At 45.7% G+C, this 22,889-nt stretch overlaps 1 protein-coding gene across 3 annotated transcripts; it reads right to left on the bottom strand.

Annotated features, from left to right (window-relative positions):
- Positions 1-3,216: 3,216 nt before the first annotated feature.
- On the bottom strand, positions 3,217-22,201 carry GABARAPL2 (GABA type A receptor associated protein like 2). 3 transcript variants are annotated; one of them, XM_005592583.5, is made up of 4 exons: positions 22,059-22,201; positions 21,673-21,728; positions 20,366-20,538; positions 3,217-3,496 (listed from the first exon to the last, which is right to left on the bottom strand). In XM_005592583.5, exons 1-4 carry the CDS (start codon positions 22,090-22,092, stop codon positions 3,469-3,471), a joined length of 291 nt encoding a protein of 96 aa, XP_005592640.1. In that variant the 5' UTR covers positions 22,093-22,201; the 3' UTR covers positions 3,217-3,468. The 3 variants fall into 3 exon arrangements, with proteins under 3 accessions (XP_005592640.1, XP_065393535.1, XP_045237466.1); XM_065537463.2 differs by lacking the exon at positions 3,217-3,496 and adding an exon at positions 8,047-8,219; XM_045381531.2 differs by lacking the exon at positions 3,217-3,496 and adding an exon at positions 11,083-11,685.
- Between the last annotated feature and the right edge of the window lie 688 nt (positions 22,202-22,889).

The raw sequence follows: 22,889 nt of genomic DNA, 5'->3' as shown, positions 1-22,889 counted from the left end.
GGTCTTTGGGAGGTGATTGGGTCTTAAGAGCAGAGCCCAGACAGGCACGGTGGCTCACGCCTGTAATCCCAGCATTTTGGGAGGCCAAGGTGGGTGGATCACCTGAGGTCAGGAGTTTGAGACCAGCCTGGCCAACACGGTGAAACCCCACCTCTACTAAAAATACAAAAATTCGCTGGGCGTGGTGGCAGGCGCCTGTAATCCCAGCTACACTGGAGGCTGAGGCAGGAGAACTGTTTGAACCTGGGAGAAGGAGGTTGCAGTGACCTGAGATTGCGCCATTGCACTCCAGCCTGGGTGACAAGAGCAAACCTCCGTCTCAAAAAAACAAAACAAAACAAAAAAATGTAGAGCCCTCATGAATGGGATTAGTGTCTTTATCAAAGGGACTCCAGAAATTCCTACCTCTTCCGCCATGTGAGGACACAATGAGAAGACGGCTGTCTGTAAACCAGGAATCGGGCTCTCACTAGACACAAATCACACCTTGATCTTGGACTTCCCGGCCTCCAGAATGGTAAGAAATAAAGCTAGATTGTTTATATACTATTCAGTCTGTGGTGTTTTGTTATAGCAGCCCAAACAACAAGGGCCCACATGGCTTAGTGTTTTGCTTGCATATACTTTGAGGGAATTATTTTCTAAAATAAGTGGGCCAAGCACGGTGGCTCACACCTGTAATCCCAGCACTTTGGGAGGCCAAGGTAGGCAGATCACTTAAAAGTCAGGAGTTCAAGACCAGCCTGGCCAACATGGTGAAACCCCACCTCTTTTAAAAATATAAAAATGAGCTGGGCATGGTGGCAGGCACCTGTAATCCCAGCTACTCGGGAAGCTCTGGCAGGAGAATCTCTTGAACCTGGGAGGAAGAGGTGGCAGTGAGCCAAGATCACAACATTGCACTCCAGTCTAGGCGAAACTCTGTTTCAAAATAAAATAAAAACTAGGCCAGGCATAGTGGCTCACGCCTATAATTCCAGCACTTTGGGAGGCTGAGATGGGTGGATTACCTGCAGTTAGGAGTTCCAGACCAGCCTGGCTAACATGGCGAAAACCCGGCTCTACTAAAAATACAAAAAGAAGCTGGGTGTGGTGGTGCATGCCTATAATCCTAGCTACTCAGGAGACTGAGGCACGGGAATCTCTTGAACCTGGGAGGCAGAGGTTGCAGTGAGCCGAGATCACGCCACTGCACTCCAGCCTAGATGACAGAGAGAGACTCTCTCTCCAAAAAATAAAACATATTAAAACTAGCTGGGCGAGGTGGCACGCACCCGTAATCCCAGCTACTCAGGAGGCTGAGACAGGAGAATCATTTGAACCCAGGAGGCAGAGGTTGCATTGAGCCAAGATTGCACCACTTCACTCCAAGCTGAGCGACAGGGCAAGACTCTGTCTCAAAAATAAATAAATGATAGTGTGGGCCGGGCGCGGTGGCTCAAGCCTGTAATCCCAGCACTTTGGGAGGCCGAGGCGGGTGGATCACGAGGTCAGGAGATCGAGACTATCCTGGCTAACATGGTGAAACCCCGTCTCTACTAAAAATACAAAAAACTAGCCGGGCGTGGTGGTGGGCGCCTGTAGTCTCAGCTACTTGGGAGGCTGAGGCGGGAGAATGGCGTGAACCCGGGAGGCGGAGCTTGCAGTGAGCCGAGATCACGCCACTGCACTCCAGCCTGGGAGACACAGCGAGACTCCGTCTCAAAAAAATAAATAAATAAATAAATAAATAAATAAATAAATAAATAAATGATAGTGTGTAGACTATAGTACAATGGTCACAAACCCAATCTTTTCAGGAGTAGGAAACTTAAGGCAGGTGGAATGAACTGGAACCATTTTTTTGTTGTTGTTCTAGCTGATTGTTGCTAGATCTTAAAAAGTTTTTTCAGAAGCAAGAAAATTAAGTATTTATATACATGTCTGTGGACCACATTCAAACAAAGGCCTTTAATTCTCACTGTCTGGACTAGTAAAATAAAGATGGGTTTGGGCATTAGACCAAAGCGTGAATTTTGGCACCAGGATGTGCTAGTTGTGTGATGTTGGGTAGGTAACATCATTCTCAAAGTGTCAGTGTCCTCACCTTTGAAATGAGGGCAGCTCTGCCCATTTGGCAATGGGGTTGTGATAGGTATAGGAGGAGTGTCTACCACACATGCAGTGACTAGCACTTAGGAAACTCCAGCCAAGGTCGTCTGTCTGCCAGCTTCTAAGTGACTCCTTCCAATTTGCTAGTCCCAATTTCCAGAGCTTTTGCTAATAAACATGACTGTCCTCGGGACAAGCTTATTGGGCAGATGTTTGTAGAGTGTCATGCTGCACACCAGGTGTCTGCACATGTGTTTGTCTACACCCCTCCATCCCACATCGGGAAGCAACAGCTCCAGGTGAAGGAGCAAAGCTGTTGATCACAGAGGTGTATGTGGATCCTCCTACCTAACTGTGGCTTTGCTTCCTCAGTGTCAGCCACCAGGATTAGTTTTAGGTATGTTAGGCCGTTCTTGCATTGCCAAAAAGAAATAGCTGAGACTGGGTAATTTATAGGAAAGGACATTTGGCTGGGCATGGTGGCTTACACCTGTAATCCTAGCACTTTGAGAGCCCAAGGCCAGTGGATCCTGGAGGTCAGGAGTTCAAGACCAGCCTGACCAACATGGTGAAACTCCGTCTCTACTAAAAATACAAAAAAAATTAGCCAGGCGTGGTGGTGGACACCTGTAATCCCAGCTACTTGGGAGGCTAAGGCAGGAGAATCACTTAAACCTGGGAGGTGGAGGTTGCAGTGAGCGAGATCTCGCCACTCACTTCAGCCTGGGTGACAGTGAGATCCATCTCAAAAAAAAGAAAAAAAAGAAAAGACGTTTAATTGGCTCACAGTTCTGCAGGCTGTAGAGGAAACAGTGCTAGCATCTGCCTCTGGGGAGGCCTCAGGAAGCTTTAATCATAATGGAAGGTAAAGTGGGAGCAGGCGTCTTACATGGTGAAAGCAGGAGCAAGAGAGAGAGTGGAGGGAGGTGCCACGTACCTTGGAATGACCGGATATTGTGAGAACTATCACAAAGACAGTACCAAGTCAGGAGGGATCTGCCCCGTGATCCAACGCCTCCCACAAGGCCTCATCTCCAGCATTTAGGATTACAATTCAACATGAGATTTGGGCAGGGACAAATATCCAAACCATAAGAAATAAAGATGAAAAAGGGAATCAAGTTGTACATTTTAAGGCTTTCCTTTTTTCTGTTTAATGAAGAATAAGTCTTTTGAGAATAAGAACATTTATGTTGCCTCCCTCCAAATTCTCCTTGAAAGAGATCCTCTGGCCACCTTTGGGATTGCACAAGCCTGCCTTAAGACCTCTTCGTGGCCAGCGTGTTTCAGCTGCTGTTGCAAAAGTAAGACGTGTCGGTGCTTGTTAAGCAGGCTCTCAGTTCCACGTAAGAGCAGTCATACACCTCTTGGATGCCATCAATGTGCCAGGCATTTTGCTCTGCACCTGGGGTACAAGGATAAGGGAGAGTCCTCATGTTGCTCCTGACTAAAGGAAGATGGGCAAGTGACTTTGCAATGGAAATGGAAGAGCGCAGTGTGAGGATGACTGTGACAAAGGTCTCATACCCAACCTGGGAGAAGGGTGCAGCGTTCTTAGCAAAGAACTGGTGAAGGGGAAATATTAGTGGACAGCAAGCAAGAAGAACTGGGGGTACATGTGGGGACAGTTTAGAGGGAAGGGTATTTGCAGTGGAGAAACATCATAAAGGCTAGAGGTGATAGCACAGCATGGCTGGGCTAGTGGAGTATGGGAGACGCTGGGGATGAGGCTGAAGGTCACAGCAGGGAGGACTGTGAGTGCCTCGCAAAGGAGAATAGTTTTATCCTGACCACTCTGCACTTCAGGGATTTTGAGAGATGGGTGCTAAGATGAAGTTACATTTTAGAAAGATAACTCTTTGCTGTAGCAAGAACAGAATGCAGGAGCAGGGATGGTGGTGAGGAGACCATAGTTAGGGGATTACTGTAGTAACTTCGAGAGAAATGAGGAGGCCCAGGCAACGGGCTTGAGGAACCACAGGGAGGGACTGACTTCAGAAACAGGCAGAGGGCGAGGCGAACGCAGGGAGCGGAAGAGGGAGTGATTGAGGATGACTCCCAGGTCATCCTGTTGGTGACAGAATGGAACGTTATGCCATGGATGTGAAAGGAGACCAGGAAGAGGAGCTGGTTTTGTGGGGGGCCAGGAGATGTAGGCAGAGATGTACCCAGTTTCAGAGGTTAAGATTTTGGCAGGATAAGGGCCTAGAGTGGGCATTTAGAGGGACTGGTTTAGTGCTCAGGAGAGAGATGGGATTGAGATAAAAATTTTGGAGTCATCAAAGACATGGGTTAGATGAAGTCATCTACAGAGAATGTGCAGATGGAGAAGAGGGGACACTGGTGAGGAGGGAACCCTGGGGAAATGGAGACTTCAGGAGCAGGTAGAAAAGCATAGAAACGAGAGTGACTGAGAGACCAGAGGAAAATCAGGAGAAAGACAATTAGGAGCTTCCAGGAGACAGTAATGTAAAGTATAGAATATATTAAAGACAGGCAAAGAAGATTGGTGCCAAAAAAAAAAAGTGGCCAGGTGCTGGGGAGGATCCCTTGAGGCCGGAGTTTGAGACCAGCCTGGGCAACATAGTGACACCCCATTGCTACAAAAAAAATTATGAAAATTAGCTGGGTGTGGTGGCTAGTATCCACGGGGTGGGTGGGGGGACAAGGTTATTTTGGTAAGCCTAGCAAACTCTGGGGCGAGAAGTGGAGGGGTAGAAGCTTGCCTATCTTGAGCTGAGGAGGGAAGAGGAAGTGAGAAATGGAGGCAGCCACATGCCGTCCTTTGAGAAGGACCCAATTTCTATTCTCACTGGTGTAACTTAAAACAAAAGTTATGAAATATTTCAAACATAAAAGTAAAAAGAAGCTAGGCATGGTGATATGTGCCTGTAATCCAAGTTACTCAGGACGCTAAAGTGCAAGGGTCATTTGAGCCCAGGAATTCAAGACCAGCCAGGGCAATATAGTGAGACCCTGTGTCTTAAAAAAAAAAAAAAAAGAAAGAAACACCCACCACCCAACAGTAAACATTTTGCTATCTTTGCATCAGGTTTTTACTTTTTGAAGAAAACATGACTAGTGTTTGAAACCCCATATTTACCCTTTCCTGATCCCATTTCCCTCCCTCCATTAGGGAACCACCATCCTGAAGTTGATGTTTCATTCCCTTGCATGGTTTATACTTTTATTATCTAAGTTTATATCTATAAGCAATAAATATAATTGTTTTGCAAATTTTTAAACTTTATAGAAATGGATCATGCTGAATATACTTCTGCCTCTTGCTTTTTTCATTATCAGTACTGTTTTGGAGATTTATTTATGTTGACACATGTGGCTCTAGTTATTTCAACTGCTATACAGTATTCCTTTGTATAAATATACCACATATCTCTCCATTCTCCTGTGGTGGACATTTAGTTGGTTTCCAATTTTTTGTTGAAACAAGGTTGCAATGATCATTCTTCTACATGTCTCTTATACACATGTAGAGATATTTCTGGAATATATACCTAGAAGTGAAACTCGCTAAGCCATGGATTACAGGCACCTTCAACTTCACTAGATACAGTGTCAAACTTTTTACCAAAGTGATGGTACCAGTTTACGTACACAACAGCCATTTATGACAATTCTAGATGTCTCACATCCTCACCAACATTTCATTTGTTGAAAATTTAATTTCGGCCAATTTAATGAAGTTATATTCCATAGTTTCCTTTAGATTTTTACAAGGCCACCAATAACACAGTGTAGACACCACACAACTCTAGGAGGCACTGTTCACAGTTTAGTCTTTGTGAATGGCACATTCTAGAGTTGGTACAATGACAGTGGTCTTGAATGATGTTAAGAATTTTGTTTACTGACCTGTTAGGTTTTCTCTTTTGTGGGAATTAACAAAATAATGATTATATACATATGAAAAAAGTAGATTCCTATATTAATTATACATAAAATAAATTTAAAGTGAATTAAAGATCTAAATGCTAGACCGGGCATGGTAGCTTAAGCCTGGCCAGCACTTTGGGAGGCTGAGGAAGGAGGATTGTTTGAGCCCATGAATTTGAGGCTGCAGTGAGATATGACCACGCCACTGTACTCCAGCCTGGGTGGCAGAGCGAGACTCCATCTCTTGAAAAAATTAAAAACTTTATCTATGTTGATAAATGAGAGCTATAATTTTTTTTTCTCTTACACTGTCTTTTTGTTTTTGTGGGTTTTGTTTTGTTTTGGACACAGGCTTTCACTCTGTCACCCAGGCTGGAGTAAAGTGGCATGATTATAGCTCACTGTGGCCTTAAAAACTGAGCTCAATTGATCCTGCCACCTTGGCCTCCCAAAGTGTTGGGATGGGATTACAGGCGTGAGCCACTGTGCATGGCTTCATGTTGTCTTTATAAAGTTTTAACATTGAGATTTTGTAAGTCTCAAAATGAATTTGTGGTTATTCCTTTTTTCCAATCTCAGTTTAAAAGTATTTCGCCCATTTTTCTACTGTGTGGTTTGTTTTTATTGTTGTTGTTTTGATGTTGTTGAGAGTCGGTGATCTCGGCTCACTGCAACCTCCACCTCCCAGGTTCAAAAGATTCTCCTGCCTCAGCCTCCCCAGTGGCTGGGATTACACCACCACGTCTGGCTTTTTAATTTTTAGTAGAGACAGGGTTTTTCTTTTCTTTTCTTTCTTTTTATTCTTTATTCTTTTTTTTTTTTTTTCGAGACAGAGCCTCACTCTGTCACCCAGGCTGGAGTGCAGTGGCGCAATCTCAGCTTACTGCAACCTCTGCCTCCCAGGTTCAAGCAATTCTCCTGCCTCAGCCTCCCAAGTACCTGGGACTACCGGCGTGTGCCATGACGCCCGGCTAATTTTTTGTATTTTTAGTAGAGATGGGGTTTTGCAGTGTTAGCCAGGATGGTCTGGATCTCCTGACCTTGTGATCTGCCTGCCTCGGCCTCCCAAAGTGCTGGGATTACAGGCGTAAGCCACCACGCCCCGCCCTAGAGACAGGGTTTCACCATGTTGGCCAGGCTGGTCTTGACCTCCTGACCTCAAGTGATCCACACACCTCGGCCTCCCAAGTGCTGGGATTACGGGTATGAGCCACTGTTCCCGGCCTGTTTTTGTTTTTTGCAACAGGGTCACCCAGGCTGAAGTGCAGTGGTGCAATCATAGCTCACTGCAACCTTAAACTCCTTGGGCTCATTGCTTGAGCTTCCCACTTCAGCCTCCTGAGTAGCTGGGACTATAGGCATGCACCACCGGGCCCAGCTAATTCTTAAATTTTTTGTAGAGACAGTGTCTCACTATATTGCCCAGGGCTCAAACTCCTGGCCTCAAGGGATCCTTCCACTTCAACCTCCCAAAGTGCTGGCAATACAGGTGTGAGCCACCAGGCCGTCTCATATTCAGATATTTAATCCACCTTGAATTTATGTGTAATATAGGAATCTGTTTTTTCATATATAACCGTTATAGAGTCATGGGTCATCCAGTTCATTTTTCAGGCCATTGCTGTTATATTTTAAACATGGGGGCCAGGCCACTACTCAGGAGGCTGAGGTGGGAGGATCACTTGAGCCCAGAAATTCGAAGCTACAGTGAGCTGTGATCACAGCACAGCACTCCAGCCTGTGTAACAGTGAGACCCCATCTCTTTTAAATATATATATATGATTTTTATATGTCGATGAGACAAAGCTATAACTTTTTCTCTTATACCATCTTTATAAAGTTTTAACACTGAGATTTTAAGTCTCAAAATGAATATAATTATTCATTTTCTAATCTCTGAAACAGTTTAAGAAAGGGGTCCCTTAGTTTGATAAAATTCATCTGTACAATTTTACAAGTCTAGTGTCTTTGAGGATTAGGGTTTGGGGGAAGAATATATGCTTTTTTTTTTTTTTTAACTTTTTAAATCTTCACTTAGATGTTACATTTTAAAGGCAAAATTGACAAATCCACTTTTATTGACTGATATTCCAAATAGGTGCTGCTTTCTTCAATGGTCTGTTTTGTAGCCGATAGCTACTCCGGCCTCTGTTCCAGTACTTCTGCTACAGCACTTACAACACTGCTTTGTAATTATTCTTTACATGTTGGTTTACCGCCAGACGGAAACCTCCTGGAAGACAGGATAGTACTTTATTTGTATTTGTGCCCTAGTACGCAGCATGATTAATCCTATTCTGTAGGATTCTGTATAATCCTACATTTACATGGTTAAGAAGGTTTCACCGTTCCCTCCCACCAGTCCCTGCTCCAAGTGGGGCTGTTTGGTACGCCAAGCAAGGCCAGAGTCCTCCCAGGCACATTATAAATAGAAAAAAACAACATCATGAAATGATTTGACATTGCCAACCACGTCATTCTTCTTCAGTTTCACTTAGTGTCTCAGTTCTGCCTCTCGGTAGTCGTGTGGCTGTGGAAACTTCACTACCTATCTTACGGTGGCTTGTTGAAGATGGTGATAATGTATGTAAATCATCTGGTATCTAGAGGGTGCTTAATAAGTGCTAACTATAAATTACTTAAAATAAAAACATGGCTGGGCACGGTGGCTCATGCCTGTAATCCCAACACTTTGGGAGGCTGAGATGGGTGGGTCACCTGAGGTCGGGAGTTCAAGACCAGTCTGGTCAACACGGTGAAACCCTGTCTCTACTAAAAATACAAAAATTAGCCAGGCATGGTGGCGTGCACCTGTAATCCCAGCCACTCGGGAGGCTGAGGCAGGAGAATTGCTGGAACCCGGGAGGTGGAGTTTGCAGTGAGCTGAGATTGTGCCATTGTACTCCAGCCCAGGCCGACTGCAGCAAGACTCTGTCTCAAAAAACAAACAAACAACAACAACAACAAACCACGATTGGCTTCAGCGATACTTGCCTTTTCGTTTTCTTCTTTTTAGCTATTTTCTTCTCGGTTGCATTTGTGGGTTTGTGGTTGTGAAACAAATAATCAAAATGCCTTTGGGAAGCCACCCCTCCTCCATTTCTGTAAAATCCTATTTCTGTTCATATGTTTAGGCAGAGGTTCACCATTCTCTGCCCCAAGCAGGACTGCTTGGTAGTCCAAGCAAGGCCAGAGACCTCTCAGGGACTTTTGTCAGTGCTCTCAGAAAAGATGTTCTTCCTTCCACTGGAGTTGCTAAGCAACTCCAAAGATGGGGCCATCTTTGCCATCACATGAACACAGAGAAAAAACCAAGAGATGGAGTTTTAATGTTATTATTTGATCCCTGGTTCTAGCTACACCTCAAGCCAGTGAACCATCCCTCTGAGAGGCGAAATAATAAACTGCCTTTTTAATGCTAAGGCCAGTTTGAATTGGGAGTATGTCATTGCAAATAAGATTCTTTAGTAACACAGAGCTCGCTTTCCCTTTACTTGCTCACTCTGAGGTCAGTGTCTAACTGCTTTTAGTGTGAAACTATCAGCAAAGAGAAACAGATTTTATTAGCTCAAGTTTGGTAAAGACCCAACAAGATGTTTGTAACAAATTAAGAATGTTTCCTCTGATCCCAACTGAAAAGGTGACATCAGTAGAGAGCTTGGATGAGCTACTTATATAATTTGGTAAAATAAAGTTAAAGGTTTCTTCTCCAATGGAAAGTGTGAGTCATTTTAATTACATGTTCTTAGACTGCTGGGACATACCTGGTTTCTCCACTCTTGTCTGTGTAGTGCTCTAGCCACCAACACAGTATGTCTGCAGAAGATTTAAGAAAGTAACTAAGCATTTCCTCTCAAATGTATTTGTGTCCTAGCAAGCCTACACATCTATACTAATTGTGAGAAATGAAACTCATGGGCATAGATAAATCTAATCTTGATTTTTAGGAAGAAGGGAGTAGAAAGCAGTACCTTAAAGAACACAGGAACATTAAAAGGATGCACAGAAGTGATACGGAAAGATCACTAAAATATAATGTTAAATGAAAGAAAGCAATGTAGGTAGAAGTATATGTTTTCTTTGTATAAGAAAAAGAAGAGGCTGGGGGCAGTGGCTCACGCCTGTAATCCCAGCATTTTGGGAGGCCAAGGCAGGTGGATCACGAGGTCAGGAGATCCAAACCATCCTGGCTAACACGGTGAAACCCCGTCTCTACTAAAAAAAAAAAAACAAAAAAATTAGCCGGGCGTGATGGCGGGCGCCTATAGTCCCAGCTACTCAGGAGGCTGAGGCAGAAGAGTGGTGTGAATCCAGGAGGCAGAGTTTGCAGTGAGCCGAGATCATGCCACTGGGCGACAGAGCGAGACGCCATCTCAAAAAAAAAAAAAAAGAAAGATAAAAGAAAAAGAACAAGCTAGGTGTAGTGGTGGGCACCTGTAATCCCAGCACTTTGGGAGGCTGAGGTGGGTGGATCACCTGCAGTCAGGAGTTTGAGACCAGCCTGGCTAACATGGTAAGACCTCATCTCTACTAAAAATACAAAATTAGCTAGGCATAGTGGCACATGCCTGTAATCCCAGCTATTTAGGAGGCAAGGCTGGAGAAGCGCTTGAACCCGGGAGGTGGAGGTTGCAGTGAGTTGAGATTGCACCACTGCACTCCAGCCTGGATGACAAGAGCAAAACTCTGCCTCAAAAAAAAAAAAAGAAAAGACAGTAAGGATATGTATTCATATTTAATTATCCTTTTTACTATGTTATTATACTATCCTTTAAATTATCCTATTTACTTTTAAAATACTGAAAAGAAACAAGAAGCCAGTAAAAGTAATTTCCCATAAAGGGCAGAGGTGGTTAGGAAGCTGGCGGGAGCAAGCCTTCTCGGTGTATACCTTTTTGTATTGTCCTGATACCTCAATCATGTGAACATATTAGTTATTCAAAACAATGTCTCTCCTTATGACCCTGGCCACGGCTCCCAGTCCCAGGATGTGCAGCCATGACCTCCACAAGCCCTCTTCCTGACCTGCCAGATGTAGGAGCCTCTTCTCTGACCCATCCAAAAGGAGGTGAATAAAGGACATGGCCACAGTGCAATGCCTTTATGAGATAATTTTTATTGTTAATTATTTACCTTAATAGTTTCAGAAAGAGGAACAAATTAGCTCAGTCCAACATGATTGGCAGTTGGCATATTCTAGTGAAGCAAGTGTTCTGACTGCTAAGGATTTAATTTGGATAATTTTAATACTTAGCCATCTAACACTTCAAGCATAACCCAGAATAAATGTATCACCTTCCCTTTCACTTTAATACCGCGCCTACCTCACTTTGATATAGAAGTATCATTAAATATGATTTCCAGAAGGACAAGTTTCCTGGATAATACAGCCATGAGGACAGTGCACAGAAAGAACAACTCAAAATAAAACTCTGTATGATAATTTACTAATCTAAGGAAACAAAACCTTCCAATATATTAAGAAATAAATCCAGTTACAAATGCACTAATAGGTCTATGTGAAGAGGTTCTGGTATAATAACTGAAAATGGCTGGCTATTTACAAGATACACAAGCAGTTACGGTGCACCTAGCCCAGCAATGGCCCTCAGAAGCCAAAAGTGTTCTCTCCGCTGTAGGCCACATACAAGAATCCATCTTCATCTTTTTCCTTCTCGTAAAGCTGTCCCATAGTTAGGCTTGAAAGAGAAAAACAAAAAAAAAATCATTGAAAATTGGAGTCTAGGTTTCAGGAGAAAAAGGATGGCCTGAGGATAGGAATTTAGTGAAAAGACTTCAGGTGTCAGTACCTGCTGTGTGCTTATAATCCTGTTTTAAAGAAAAAGAAAGGAGCCATAAAAAGATTAAATGAAGTCTGCAGAAGACAAAGCCATTTGACATCCTCCCAAGTAAATCCTCTAAAGAAGCCAGCTCCTTCAGGGGACTTTGGCTGGTTAACACATGAATACCAAGGAGGAGAGAAGAAACTAAGCAAAATGAAAAACCTGAAAGGCTCACCTCTGTGTGGGTAAAGGACCCTAGCAAGGAACAGTAGTTTGGGTTCATTATCATAGAAGCTCCCCAGCTAAACCCCCGTGCCCCCAAAGATCTGTATCATCATCATCAAAGAGAAGTTATTTTCCGCACACTTAATGCAAAAAGCTGTAAATGTATCTGGGATCCAAAGAAGCCTGCCCAACCTCCCAAAGAACCTTCCAAAAATAGTCTTCAAACTAAACGTGTGTGGGTAGGAAAGCTGGCTTTCCCTAAGTGGTAAAACAGACTGCACAGTGGAGACCTAATCTAGTTCTGTGCCATGAAACTGAGCTGGACCAGCTCCAGAGTAAGACTAGTAACACCTGGATCCCTATGCAAGCTCTGCCCCGTGACTGTACTCTCTGAGATGAGAGGAGGTGCAAATGTGTTAAGACCATGAGTGGAGGGGTCAACCAGAAACAGTAGTAAGATGCTCAGTCTAAGACATCTGAGGTCACTAGCCCAGATAGGTCGGTCACAACAGATCCTTAAAAGGGGGACTCATAAACCAAGGGCCAGTGGGGAAGATAAGGAGCAGTCCAAGGCCTCAACCTGAGGAAGCAGTGACTGCCCCACCTGCTGCTTTGTTCCTCAAGAGCTGAGTGGGACCTCCATGTAAACATGGACGAATACCACATTTATGAAGGGGGAGGTTTTGAGTTTTTTTTTCCTATTCTTCCTGCCCCATTTGCAAGCTTAGCTCGGATGGCTGTGTGGGTAGATGAGAATTATTAAGTAACAATGTGGGGGAGGGCTGATTATGAATATGAAACAACCTGTCATCGGCATCTTGTACAATAAAAACGGTGCTCCCTGTGAGGATCTCTTAGCCTGGAATTTGTAAAATAAGGACTCCCTGGAACAGAACTGTTGAACAGAAATTTCTGCTATGACTGAAATGTCCTGTATCGCTGCTACAACACAGTAGCCACTAGCTGCATTCAGCACTTGAAAATGTGGCTTATCTGAATTGGGATGTGCAGTGTAAAACATAAAAAAGATTTCAGACTTAGTATCAAAATGCAGCAAAATAGCTCTATTTTGATTACATGCTGAAATGATAAAATTATGTATATACTGGGTCAAATAAAATATATCATTAAAATTAATTTCCGCCAGGCGCAGTGGCTCACGCCTGTAATCCCAGCACTTTGGGAGGCCGAGGTGGGCGCATCACCTGAGGTCAGGAGTTTGAGACCAACCTGACCAACATGGTGAAACCCGTCTCTACTAAAAACACAAAAGTAGCCAGGCGTGGTGGCGCAGCTACTTGGGAGGCTGAGGCAGGAGAATCGCTTGAACCTGGGAAGTGGAGGCTGCAGTGGGCCAAAATCGTGCCACTGCACTGCAGCCTGGGCAACGAGAGCAAAACTGTCTCCAAAAAAAAAAAAAAAAGTTACATTTAATGTGGCTACTACAAAATGCTTAAATTACATATGTGGCTTGCATCCGTTTCTACTGACAGCACTGCCCCAGGACAGGACTTAGGGGGCAGTGGGTAGAGGGAGGAACAACACCTGCAGCCGTGGGCCGCAGCCTTGGCTGCGCATCAGAATCTTACTGGAGAGCTTTAAAAACATCTCCACGCCCAAGCGCTACCCAGACCAACGAAATCATCACTATGTTTTGTTTTGTTAAGACAGAGTCTTGCTCTGTCACCCAGGCTGGAGTACAGTGGCAGGATCTCAGCTCACTGCAACCCCTACCTTCCGGTTCACGCAAGTCTCATGTCTTAGCCTCCCAAGTAGCTGGGATTACAGGCGCATGCCACCACGCCCAGCTAAATTATTTTTTTTCTTTTTTAGTAGAGGTGAGATTTCACCATGTTGGCCAGGCTGGTCTTGAACTCCTGACCTCAGGTGATCCACCCACCTCTGCCTCCCAAAGTGCTGGATTACAGGCATGAGCCACCGTGCCCAGCCTCATGAGCGTATTTTTTAAATGCCTAAGATGATTCCATGTGCAGCCAGGCTGAGAAGGAAGATGCTGGACCTTTTGTTGTGGGAGAGAAGGGAGGGTCATCTTCAAAAGCTATGTGATTAGGAAGTAGAGTGACGAGCCAGGAAGTGAAATGACAAGCCAGAAACTAGCAGAAGGGCTTGAACAAAAGCTGAGTGTCCCAAGATTTTTACCCTGGTGGTTGAGAAGGCCCAGAGAATAACCCCACTTTCCTCTGAAACTCCTCAGAATGAGGCTAATGGGAAAACAACTACAGCTACTGCCACAACTCTTTACTGCATTTGTCCAAGTGTCCAGGGTGACCCTGATGACAACTGTCATAACATCTCCCCACTGCCATTACCAGATGGGTTTAGATGCAGTAGCAGACATTGTGTGCAATTCAGAGTCGCCCCATAGTGCCTTTGTCAAGTTTGGTCCCAAACAGACTAAGTTCTGCTCTTTTTCTAGCAAGTTAGAAGCCCTAATACAATGATTCTAAATCCCACTGCTACATTAGAAATATTTGAGGAGCTTCATAAACACCAGCAGCCCACCCCCAGGCCTGTGTATGCTATCCATGGTGAAGAATGACCACTGGACCGCTACTGTTGAAGGCACGTCCTGAGACACTGAGCCCTGACTCGGCAGGAGAAGAGGCCCACAATCATGTGGCTTTCCATTCCTTTCTGGCTTTAGATTCCATTGTCTTTTAAGTAAAACTTGGGTTCATCAATCTGTTTAAGCAGTGCCCCAGTAGCTACAGAAGCTGAGAGTAAAAATCCAAACTATAATGGCAACGTGTATGTGCGAAGCACTGCTCATACATTACATATGTTAACTCTTTATCCTCAAAACAACCTTATGAGGTAGATAGTACCATAATCCATAGTTCATAGATAAGAAAACTGAGGCACAGAGATTCTAAATTCACTCCAGGTCAAAAAACTAGGAGACCACCACGGCTTGCTGCCTCCAAATGTCCAAACAGCTAGATCTGTTCTGATGACCTAACATTAGAGTCCTTGTACCTTCTGCAGAGATCTTCCTTAGAACAGTGCTTCTCACACAAATGTTGGTACCAATCATCGGAACATCAAGCTCCCAGGTAAGGCGACTGCTGCCAGTCTCTGCATCACATGCTGAGTAGCAAGGTCTTAGGGCTCTCTCCTTCAGATCTTGTAATTTGACAACTAGATGCCTTAGTGCCTAATGACTTAAGAATCCAATATTTCCCCTTTTCTGATACACAACCTCATGTGGAAACTTAGTTGGCAGTAGCACTGTGTCCTTATAGTCAGGATACCCCTTGGGCAAGGAACTTGGTAACTGACAATGCTCAATGCTGAACATGCATCTAATTTTGAGGCTTTACTGGGTCTCATGAAGCAAGACTGATTTGAAAACAGCACTTATGGGATCGGACTGCATACATGCAGAGTCAGAATAACTTGGCCTGCAGCCAAAATGAGCTGGGCCACAAATAGACTTTAAAAAAAAAACTAACTCATTTTTTAAAAGTCCTATTAAAAGGATATTCAAATGGAAGTGCAGGGAGACAAAATGCAACCCTCACTAGCAGGCAGTCTATTAGCAGAAGGCTGGTGTGTCAGTTTGGGACCCATTCCACAAACCTCTGAGAAAATAAACTTCTCCCTCAGAATTTGGAGGCCTGAGCTATACACAGCACTGAGCAGGCTAGGATGCCTGAGGATCCTGAAGCACGGAGGCAGCTCTAATGCATCTATCCAGCTAAGCTGCACAGGCTTGCTGGATGCCCCGACAACTCGCAAGCAGCACTGCAGCTCCAAGCCTTGCTGCCTAAGTTGCTGGGAGGTGGCTGTAGAAAACACCTGAAGATGGCCTCCAGTCCCTAACACAAATGCACACCCTGTGGCATCAAGTATCACATGCATTCATCTGAGAAAGATGCTGCTCTGAGTACAGAGGCACTGCCACCTTCCAAGCTCTGAGTCTGGCGAGGAAAAAAATGGGTAAAGCCAGTGGTAGATTCAAGCTATGGAGTGAATCTCAGGTGAAGTGGGACCCTGAAGTACTGTGTGAAAATGAACTTAAACTGCCCCTAAAGCCCTCTCCGCAACCCCTCCACTGAAGGACATAGATCCAGGCAAAACCATTTCTCCAGTGGAGAAACTGTGCAATAAAAAAGGGAAAGTTAACAGCAGGATCCACATCAGGAATGGCCATGTGACTCTAGACAGACATCAGTTTATGCTACTCAACAGCTCTATGCATTGGGAAAGGCTGACCTAGAACTGCGTGGATGCCCAATCCCTAGAGAACCTACGTTCACCCCAACCAAGGGCAGGTCATGGAGGCTGTGGGGTCTACATTGACTCATGAATTGGCTGGGCTGATAAGCACACCTGGGCACCCATCTGCTTTGGAGCCCATGTGCTTCCACTGGACCTTGGATTATCTCTTCTCCAGCAGGGCAGGATAGGTGGTAGGAGGTGGAAGGGCAATGACCACTGCTGTCAATCCTGGAGAGGCACTTGCTTCACAGTCAAAGTTAATAGGGCCCTGATGCTCCCCAAGATTCCAAAATATAAAGATTAACCACTGGTTGTTGTTCCTTTTTTTGTTTTGATTTTGAGACAGAGTTTCACTCATGTCGCCCACGCTTGTAATCCCAGCACTTTGGGAGGCCAAGGTCAGCAGATCACCTGAGGTCAGGAGTTAGAGACCAGCCTGGTCAATATGGTGAGACCCCATATTGTATTTAGTAGAGACCCCGTCTCTACTAAAAATACAAAAAAAAATTAGCCAGGCGTGGTGGTGGTCGCCTGTAATCCCAGCTACTCGGGGGCTGAGGCAGGAGAATCGCTTGAAGCTGGGAGGCGGAGGTTCCAGTAAGCCGAGATCGTGCCACTGCACTCTAGCCTGGGCGACATGAGTGAAACTCCGTCTCAAAAAAAAAAAAAATGTCCTGTCTTTAAGTATTTACCCAGAAATGATCCAAGTGCTTTAAGCACATTTCTAAATAAAGGATGAATAAGTGTGGGGTGAAGTCATTAATTGGGATCTGAAGGGTCAGGACTTGGATTTCTTGTTACTCTGTCCTAAAACCCTGACTTGGGTTACTGGTATAAGCTGCTTTAGGGTGGATTCTCAGCAGATTGGAAAGGCAAATGGGACTTGGAGAGAAAATGGCTTTGAAGCAGTCTCCGTTGCCCTGATAATTACTTTTCATTTCCAAGACATCACAGCTTCCTTTTACTGAAGATCTCTTTAAGATCCAGAAGCAAATAAACACCATATTCTTAAACAGCACAGGTTTCCCAATGTCAAATTATAATATCTGGCCAGGTGTGGTGGGTAACACCCATAATTCCAGCACTCTGGGAGGCCAAGGCAGGAGGATCACCTCTAGCCAGGAGTTTGAGACCAGCTTGGTGAGGTGGGAGGAGTGCTCAAGCCCAGGAGTTCAAGGCTGCAGTGAGCTAAGACTGTGTCACTGCACTCCAGCCAGGGTGACAGAGCAAGACCTCGTCTCAACAACAACAAAAAATAGTATCTTAGAGATATTTTATTTAATGATATACTCCTGTTTCTATTTTAAACAGGGGATTAACAAGACTCTTATCTATGTTCTAAATAAACAAAGACCAAAGACCATTGACTGCCAGGTCTGAGTTCCTCTCTAAGGCCATGAGTAGGAAACCTGTACACTGATGTTTTTTCTGAAGTTGTGTCTGAACAAAGGCATGGTTCCCCTTCCGTTTTTAGCCTGATTCTTGATGCAGGCACCTAAGCAGAGAGTTCAACTTTCCAACGCTAAATGGGAAAAGGCCATTGTGATTCCCTTTTCTTTAAATGAAACAAGAACTTGAATTTAGGAAGTAAAACTTAGGGACTTGCCTCTGTCTCTATTTATAGAATCAATATTTAATACTAACTACTCTAAATAAAAATCATGACACTTTACATGGTGACCGCCTGTTTTTCACTCCAAGGCAGAAATAACTGAGAACTTATTCTCCTTCAGCCTCAGACATAATTGATCTTCATGCAGACCAGTCAGTCATCGGAGAGGGAGGGCTCCTGCAGGCTTGAATTCATCCCTTCTCTAATTTCCCCAGCCACTCTTTGAAGCCAGCAAGCACTGCATGAAGGTTAAGGGAGGCTCCATGCTTCCCTAAGGAGGCTGAAAAGACCTGAGGAAGAGGCTGCAAATTGTCTTGGGAAGAGATGGTGAAGCTGAATCATAGCCAGCTTTAGGAAGGACCCTGTGGCACTTTTTGTTTATGTTTATGGCTGATTTACATTTGCATAAAGCCCAATGATGTCACAAGCCTCTTTTGTTTAGAAACAAATTTATATTTTTAGCCCGGTGTGGTGGCACGCACCTGTGGTCCCATCCCAGTTATTAGGGAGTCTGAGGTGGGAGGATCACTTGATCCTAGGAGGCAGGGATTGCAGTGAGCTGAGATTGCACCACTGCACTCCAACCTGGGCAACAGAGTGAGACTCTGTCTCCAAAAAAAAAAAATTTTTCTGAGAATAAAGCCCCAAAATGAACAGTTGCATTAAATGTAGGGTGACAGTCATTAACTGGGGCCAAAAGAACTGACAGCCTGGGCAAAAGGGTCCTAGTTGGTGACTAAATCCTGAAGGGTCAGGACTTGGATTTCTGGTTACTCGGCCCTAAAATCCTGACTTGAGTTACTAGTGTAATCTGCTTTAGGGTTGATTCTCACCACACTGGAAAGGAAAACGGGACTTGGAGAGAAAATGGGTTGAAGCAGTCTCTGCTGCCCTGAAAAATCATTTTTCATTTCCAATTCTATTTCTATCTCAGGGATAATGGGGGAGGGGAAGTTGATAAGACCTGTAGCCATTTTAATTGCCAGATTACTGTGGAGCCATCTGAGTAATCTGAAGGTCTCCAGAAACCTGCTTCATTTCCTTTGAGAAGAACCAGAGAATCAGAATTGAGGAAAATAAACTCAATGCCATAGGTCCTAGTCACTTACTTTCTCCCACTGAGCCACCACCTCCGGGAAGTAGGAAACACAGGGTCACCAAGACTCTGCAGAAGTTGCAGATGTTATGAAAGAAGATTACCTCCCCAAACACCTTAAGGAAAGCCCAGGGTAACCACGGATGCCCAAGGCTTCCTCCCCAGGTGAAGACACAGCCCAGAGGCCTGGGAAGGAAGGTTGGAAGAGCCCTATGGGTGACAAGATCACCTCAAGCAACACCACAGCTTCCAGAGCTACAGCTGTGGCAGACCAGTGGTGTCCAGTGGGCAGGCCCTGGGCTGTCTCCTCAGGTTGAACGCTGGCCTTAGGGAGGGAGCTTCCATTTCTCCCCTGCCTTTCTATCAGACACCAGGAAGTGGAGGTGGAGGACACTGGGAAAGAGGAAATCAGACCAAAAAATAGCCAGAGCTTTCCACCTTTAACAGAAGTAAGTAACTGGAATTTGGCAGAGGCCTCTTCTGGAGACTTCAAGGATTTTCAACAGGAACCTATGTGGGCAACATTGGGCTAGTTTCCAGGGCTTCTGAAAGCCTTCACTTTTAGAAGTATTACTTCTGGGGGTGGTATATGAAACCTACATTGGGTCACTAAGATAAGATGTGGCCAGGAACTCACACTCAGGGGAGAGGTGGGGGCCAGAATCTGGATCAGGGCCTAAAACTACCCACTCAGTAATGGGAAAGGACTGACTAGGATGTCAGACGGAGCCCCTCCATTTTCCTCTTTCCACAGGGGACTAAAGCTGGGCTATCAAATACACAGAAAAGGGGAATTCTAATGCCTCTGCCTACATTCAGGCCACAAGTTACAGTCCCAAAGACTGCTTCCAGGCAGCACAATAGTCTGACAGTCAAAGCAGGTGCTACCAAGGGAGGTATGAGTCTATAAAAAGACTTCAGAGCCCTTTACTGTGCAGCAGTCATTTTGTCAGACTTGAGGATCAGGCAGCTATAGACACTTACAATGTCAAAGAGTTGACCAAGTTTGGAAGCAAGCAAACTGGATGATTAACTGAGTGAGCCTCAGCAGGGCCCACAGGCTCCCAGTGGAGGAGCGTGCCAGGACTGCCTTCGGGAAAGAAAACCTCATTTCAGGCCTCAGTTCTACCTATAGCTTAAGCCTAAATAAGTTCTCAACTGTTTTAAAAGATTCTTGGAGATGTTAGGCTGAGTTTCATCATTTTTTTTAAAGTCCAGGCCTTGTTCTATTTTCTGAATCCAAAATGCACTCTTATGTATTGCAGCCATTATTTTCCTGGAGCCCCTGATGTCAGGGAGCACAAAATACAGATTTCTAGTCAGGACCCCTAAGAGTTTTCAGACTTCCAAAGGTTTGGAGTTTCGTAAGCAGCCAACCAGATGTCTAATACCAGAGGGCCCATCTAGTAAACACCTCTCACCTGGACTGTGGGACTGTCTTATCCACAAACAGGAAGATCGCCTTTTCAGAAGGAAGCTGGATCCTTTTCCTGATGATCCACATGAACTGAGCCACAGTGATATCAGATGGAACCAAGTACTTCCGTTTGTCAATGTCAACAATCTGAGAGCCTGAGACCTTTTCCACAATCACCTGGGAAAGTAAAGAGAGGTCAGGACTGCGTTTCCTAAAGGGAGGCTCTGGCCTCACATGGCTGAGGAGCTGACGAACAGAGTGTGGGCAAGGAGGTGGGTGGGAAACTGCATAGCAGGAGAAAATATGTCTTTGGCTTAATAAACCACATGCTCTGGAGGTTAAGAATTGATATAAATGTGTTATAGGGAAACGGTAAGTGCTTTTCTGTGGTCAATTATGTAAGAGAAATGCAGCCCTTACTACTAAGCTTTTCCACATTTTATCTGGGCAGACCTAAGAGTATCTGGGGAGGATTTCATCCATGGTCCGTTACTCTAGGACCCCAGAATGGATCCACCTTCACACTACAAGAAACACTACTGTGTTCCCAAGGAACACAGGAGACAAGAACGGATGGACTAATGGGAATGCCTGGAATTTCAGCCAGTCAAGAACCAAGCTCTTCATTTGGCCTGTTGCTCCTCTCTGAACAAGTTTCAAATCCGTCCCTCCTACTCCTTTCCTGAGACGAATTATTCACAAGCAAAGAGCTACAATAACAGGCCTTAATGTCCATTAAAAATTAATAAGGATTACAAAACTGTCTCCCCAACCATGAAAGAAATATAACATCATATTTATTATTGACTAAGAAGAAAACATGGCAGAAGGGTTTTCAGCGCTTTTCACATTATTTTGGTCAGGCAAGGATGACAGGGTCAAGGTGAGGTAACGGAGCTAGAAGTTAGGTAAAGATGGAGGCTCAAAGTAAAAGATGAACGTCCTGAGACTCAAGTACCACTTCCAAGACCAAAGTGACAGTCTCGCTCCACCACCATTCCCAAAAGTGGCAGTGACCTGTTGCCCTGTCCTAGAACATCGTTCCTTACATAATTGGCCAGGGAGCCCCGAGGCTGCAGACGGCTCGCTGGCCTAGATCGGGAGATTCAGCACTGAGGCACCCTGAACAGCACCAGCCCGAGCCCCTCACGCCCCGGCCCTGGAACGCCTCATCCCGGTCTGGCCTGTCAGTTACTATTAACTGGGACTGGAATCTCAACTTGTCAACTGTTGAATGGCCTGGGGCCTATTACGGGTCCCAGACGACAGAGGTGACAGCGAGGTGAGGGGGCGGAGAGTCCAAACACTCACCGGAACCCTGTCGGGATATTTCGCTCGAATCTTCGCGGACTCCACGCATCTGTGTTCTGTGGGAGAAACAAACAGGGCTGACGGCTGCGCCTGCCCCCCGGTCGGTTTCCGGCCCCCGGCCCTCCTCCTCCTGCGCCCTGCGCACAGCCCAGGCCCTGGTTCCGGCGTCCCTGCGGCCGCGGTCCTGTCCCCTACTGCTCCCAGCAGGGCCCGCGGAGGGTGACACGGGGTCAGGAGGCGGCTGCCCCAGGCACCAGGGCCTGGGCGACTCGAGACCGGAGCAGGGCATCCGCCCCACTCCACCCGAACCAGGGCCGCCACAGTGGGGGAGGGGGCCCACCCGCCGCCCCGGCCACCAGCAGCCCGGCCGACGGCCAAGTGCTTACCCAGCGAGTGGTCCTCCTTGAACATCCACTTCATGGCGGCGGCGGGAAAGGGACGGAACCGGCTCTCGGAGCCGCGGAGCTCAGCGCACCGACCACAACAACAACGACGGCAGCAGCGGTAGCGACGGCGGCGACTACACGGCAGGCGGGACTTCCGGCTGTCGGAGCCTAGCAACCGGTCGGGGGCGGGGCTTCCGGCGCTATTTGCCAGGACGCCGCGCCAAGGGGCCGGGCCGCAAGTAAAGGGGCGGGGCAGCGGATGGCCCCCTCGGAGGATCCTGGGCTACGGAGGTGATGAAGTTGGTTACGGGGACGTCTGTGAGCAGTATCTGCGACCCCAGGAAGGAATGTTCGGGGAACTGGTGACAGGAGTGGGGTCTCGGGAGCGTTGGTGGCGGGAAACGTCTGGCTGATAGTGTAGGGCTCTTACTGAGGGCTGTTTGGGGGTGTGGCTGATAGTTGAGAGCGCTTAGAGCGGTTCATAGGGAAAGTCTGAATGGGGAATTGGTGACAAGAACGGTCTTTAGGGGTAAGAATGACATGAGGGGTTTCTAGTGCTTGGCGATAACAAAGGAGCTGTTTAGGGCGTTGAAAGTTGGGGAGTATTGCTCGGAGGGGTGACAGATTGGGGGCTCAGTATGGTAGGGGTGGTGTTTGAGGACACTGTAGGAGGTGGCACTGAGGACAACCCGGAGGTACAGTATTAGGGACAGCTGTAATAGGTTGCCTTGGACCTAGAAATTGAATTTAAACAAATCCCATTTTCTTGCTTTATTCGTGAATAAATATTTGAATAAACATTTACGAAAAGGTATCACAAATGCACATTTG

Source organism: Macaca fascicularis, chromosome 20 (genome assembly GCF_037993035.2).
Source record: "Macaca fascicularis isolate 582-1 chromosome 20, T2T-MFA8v1.1".
Classification (NCBI taxonomy): domain Eukaryota; kingdom Metazoa; phylum Chordata; class Mammalia; order Primates; family Cercopithecidae; genus Macaca; species Macaca fascicularis.
Note: the sequence above shows the minus strand (reverse complement) of the source record. Positions and strands in the feature narration are given on the sequence as shown.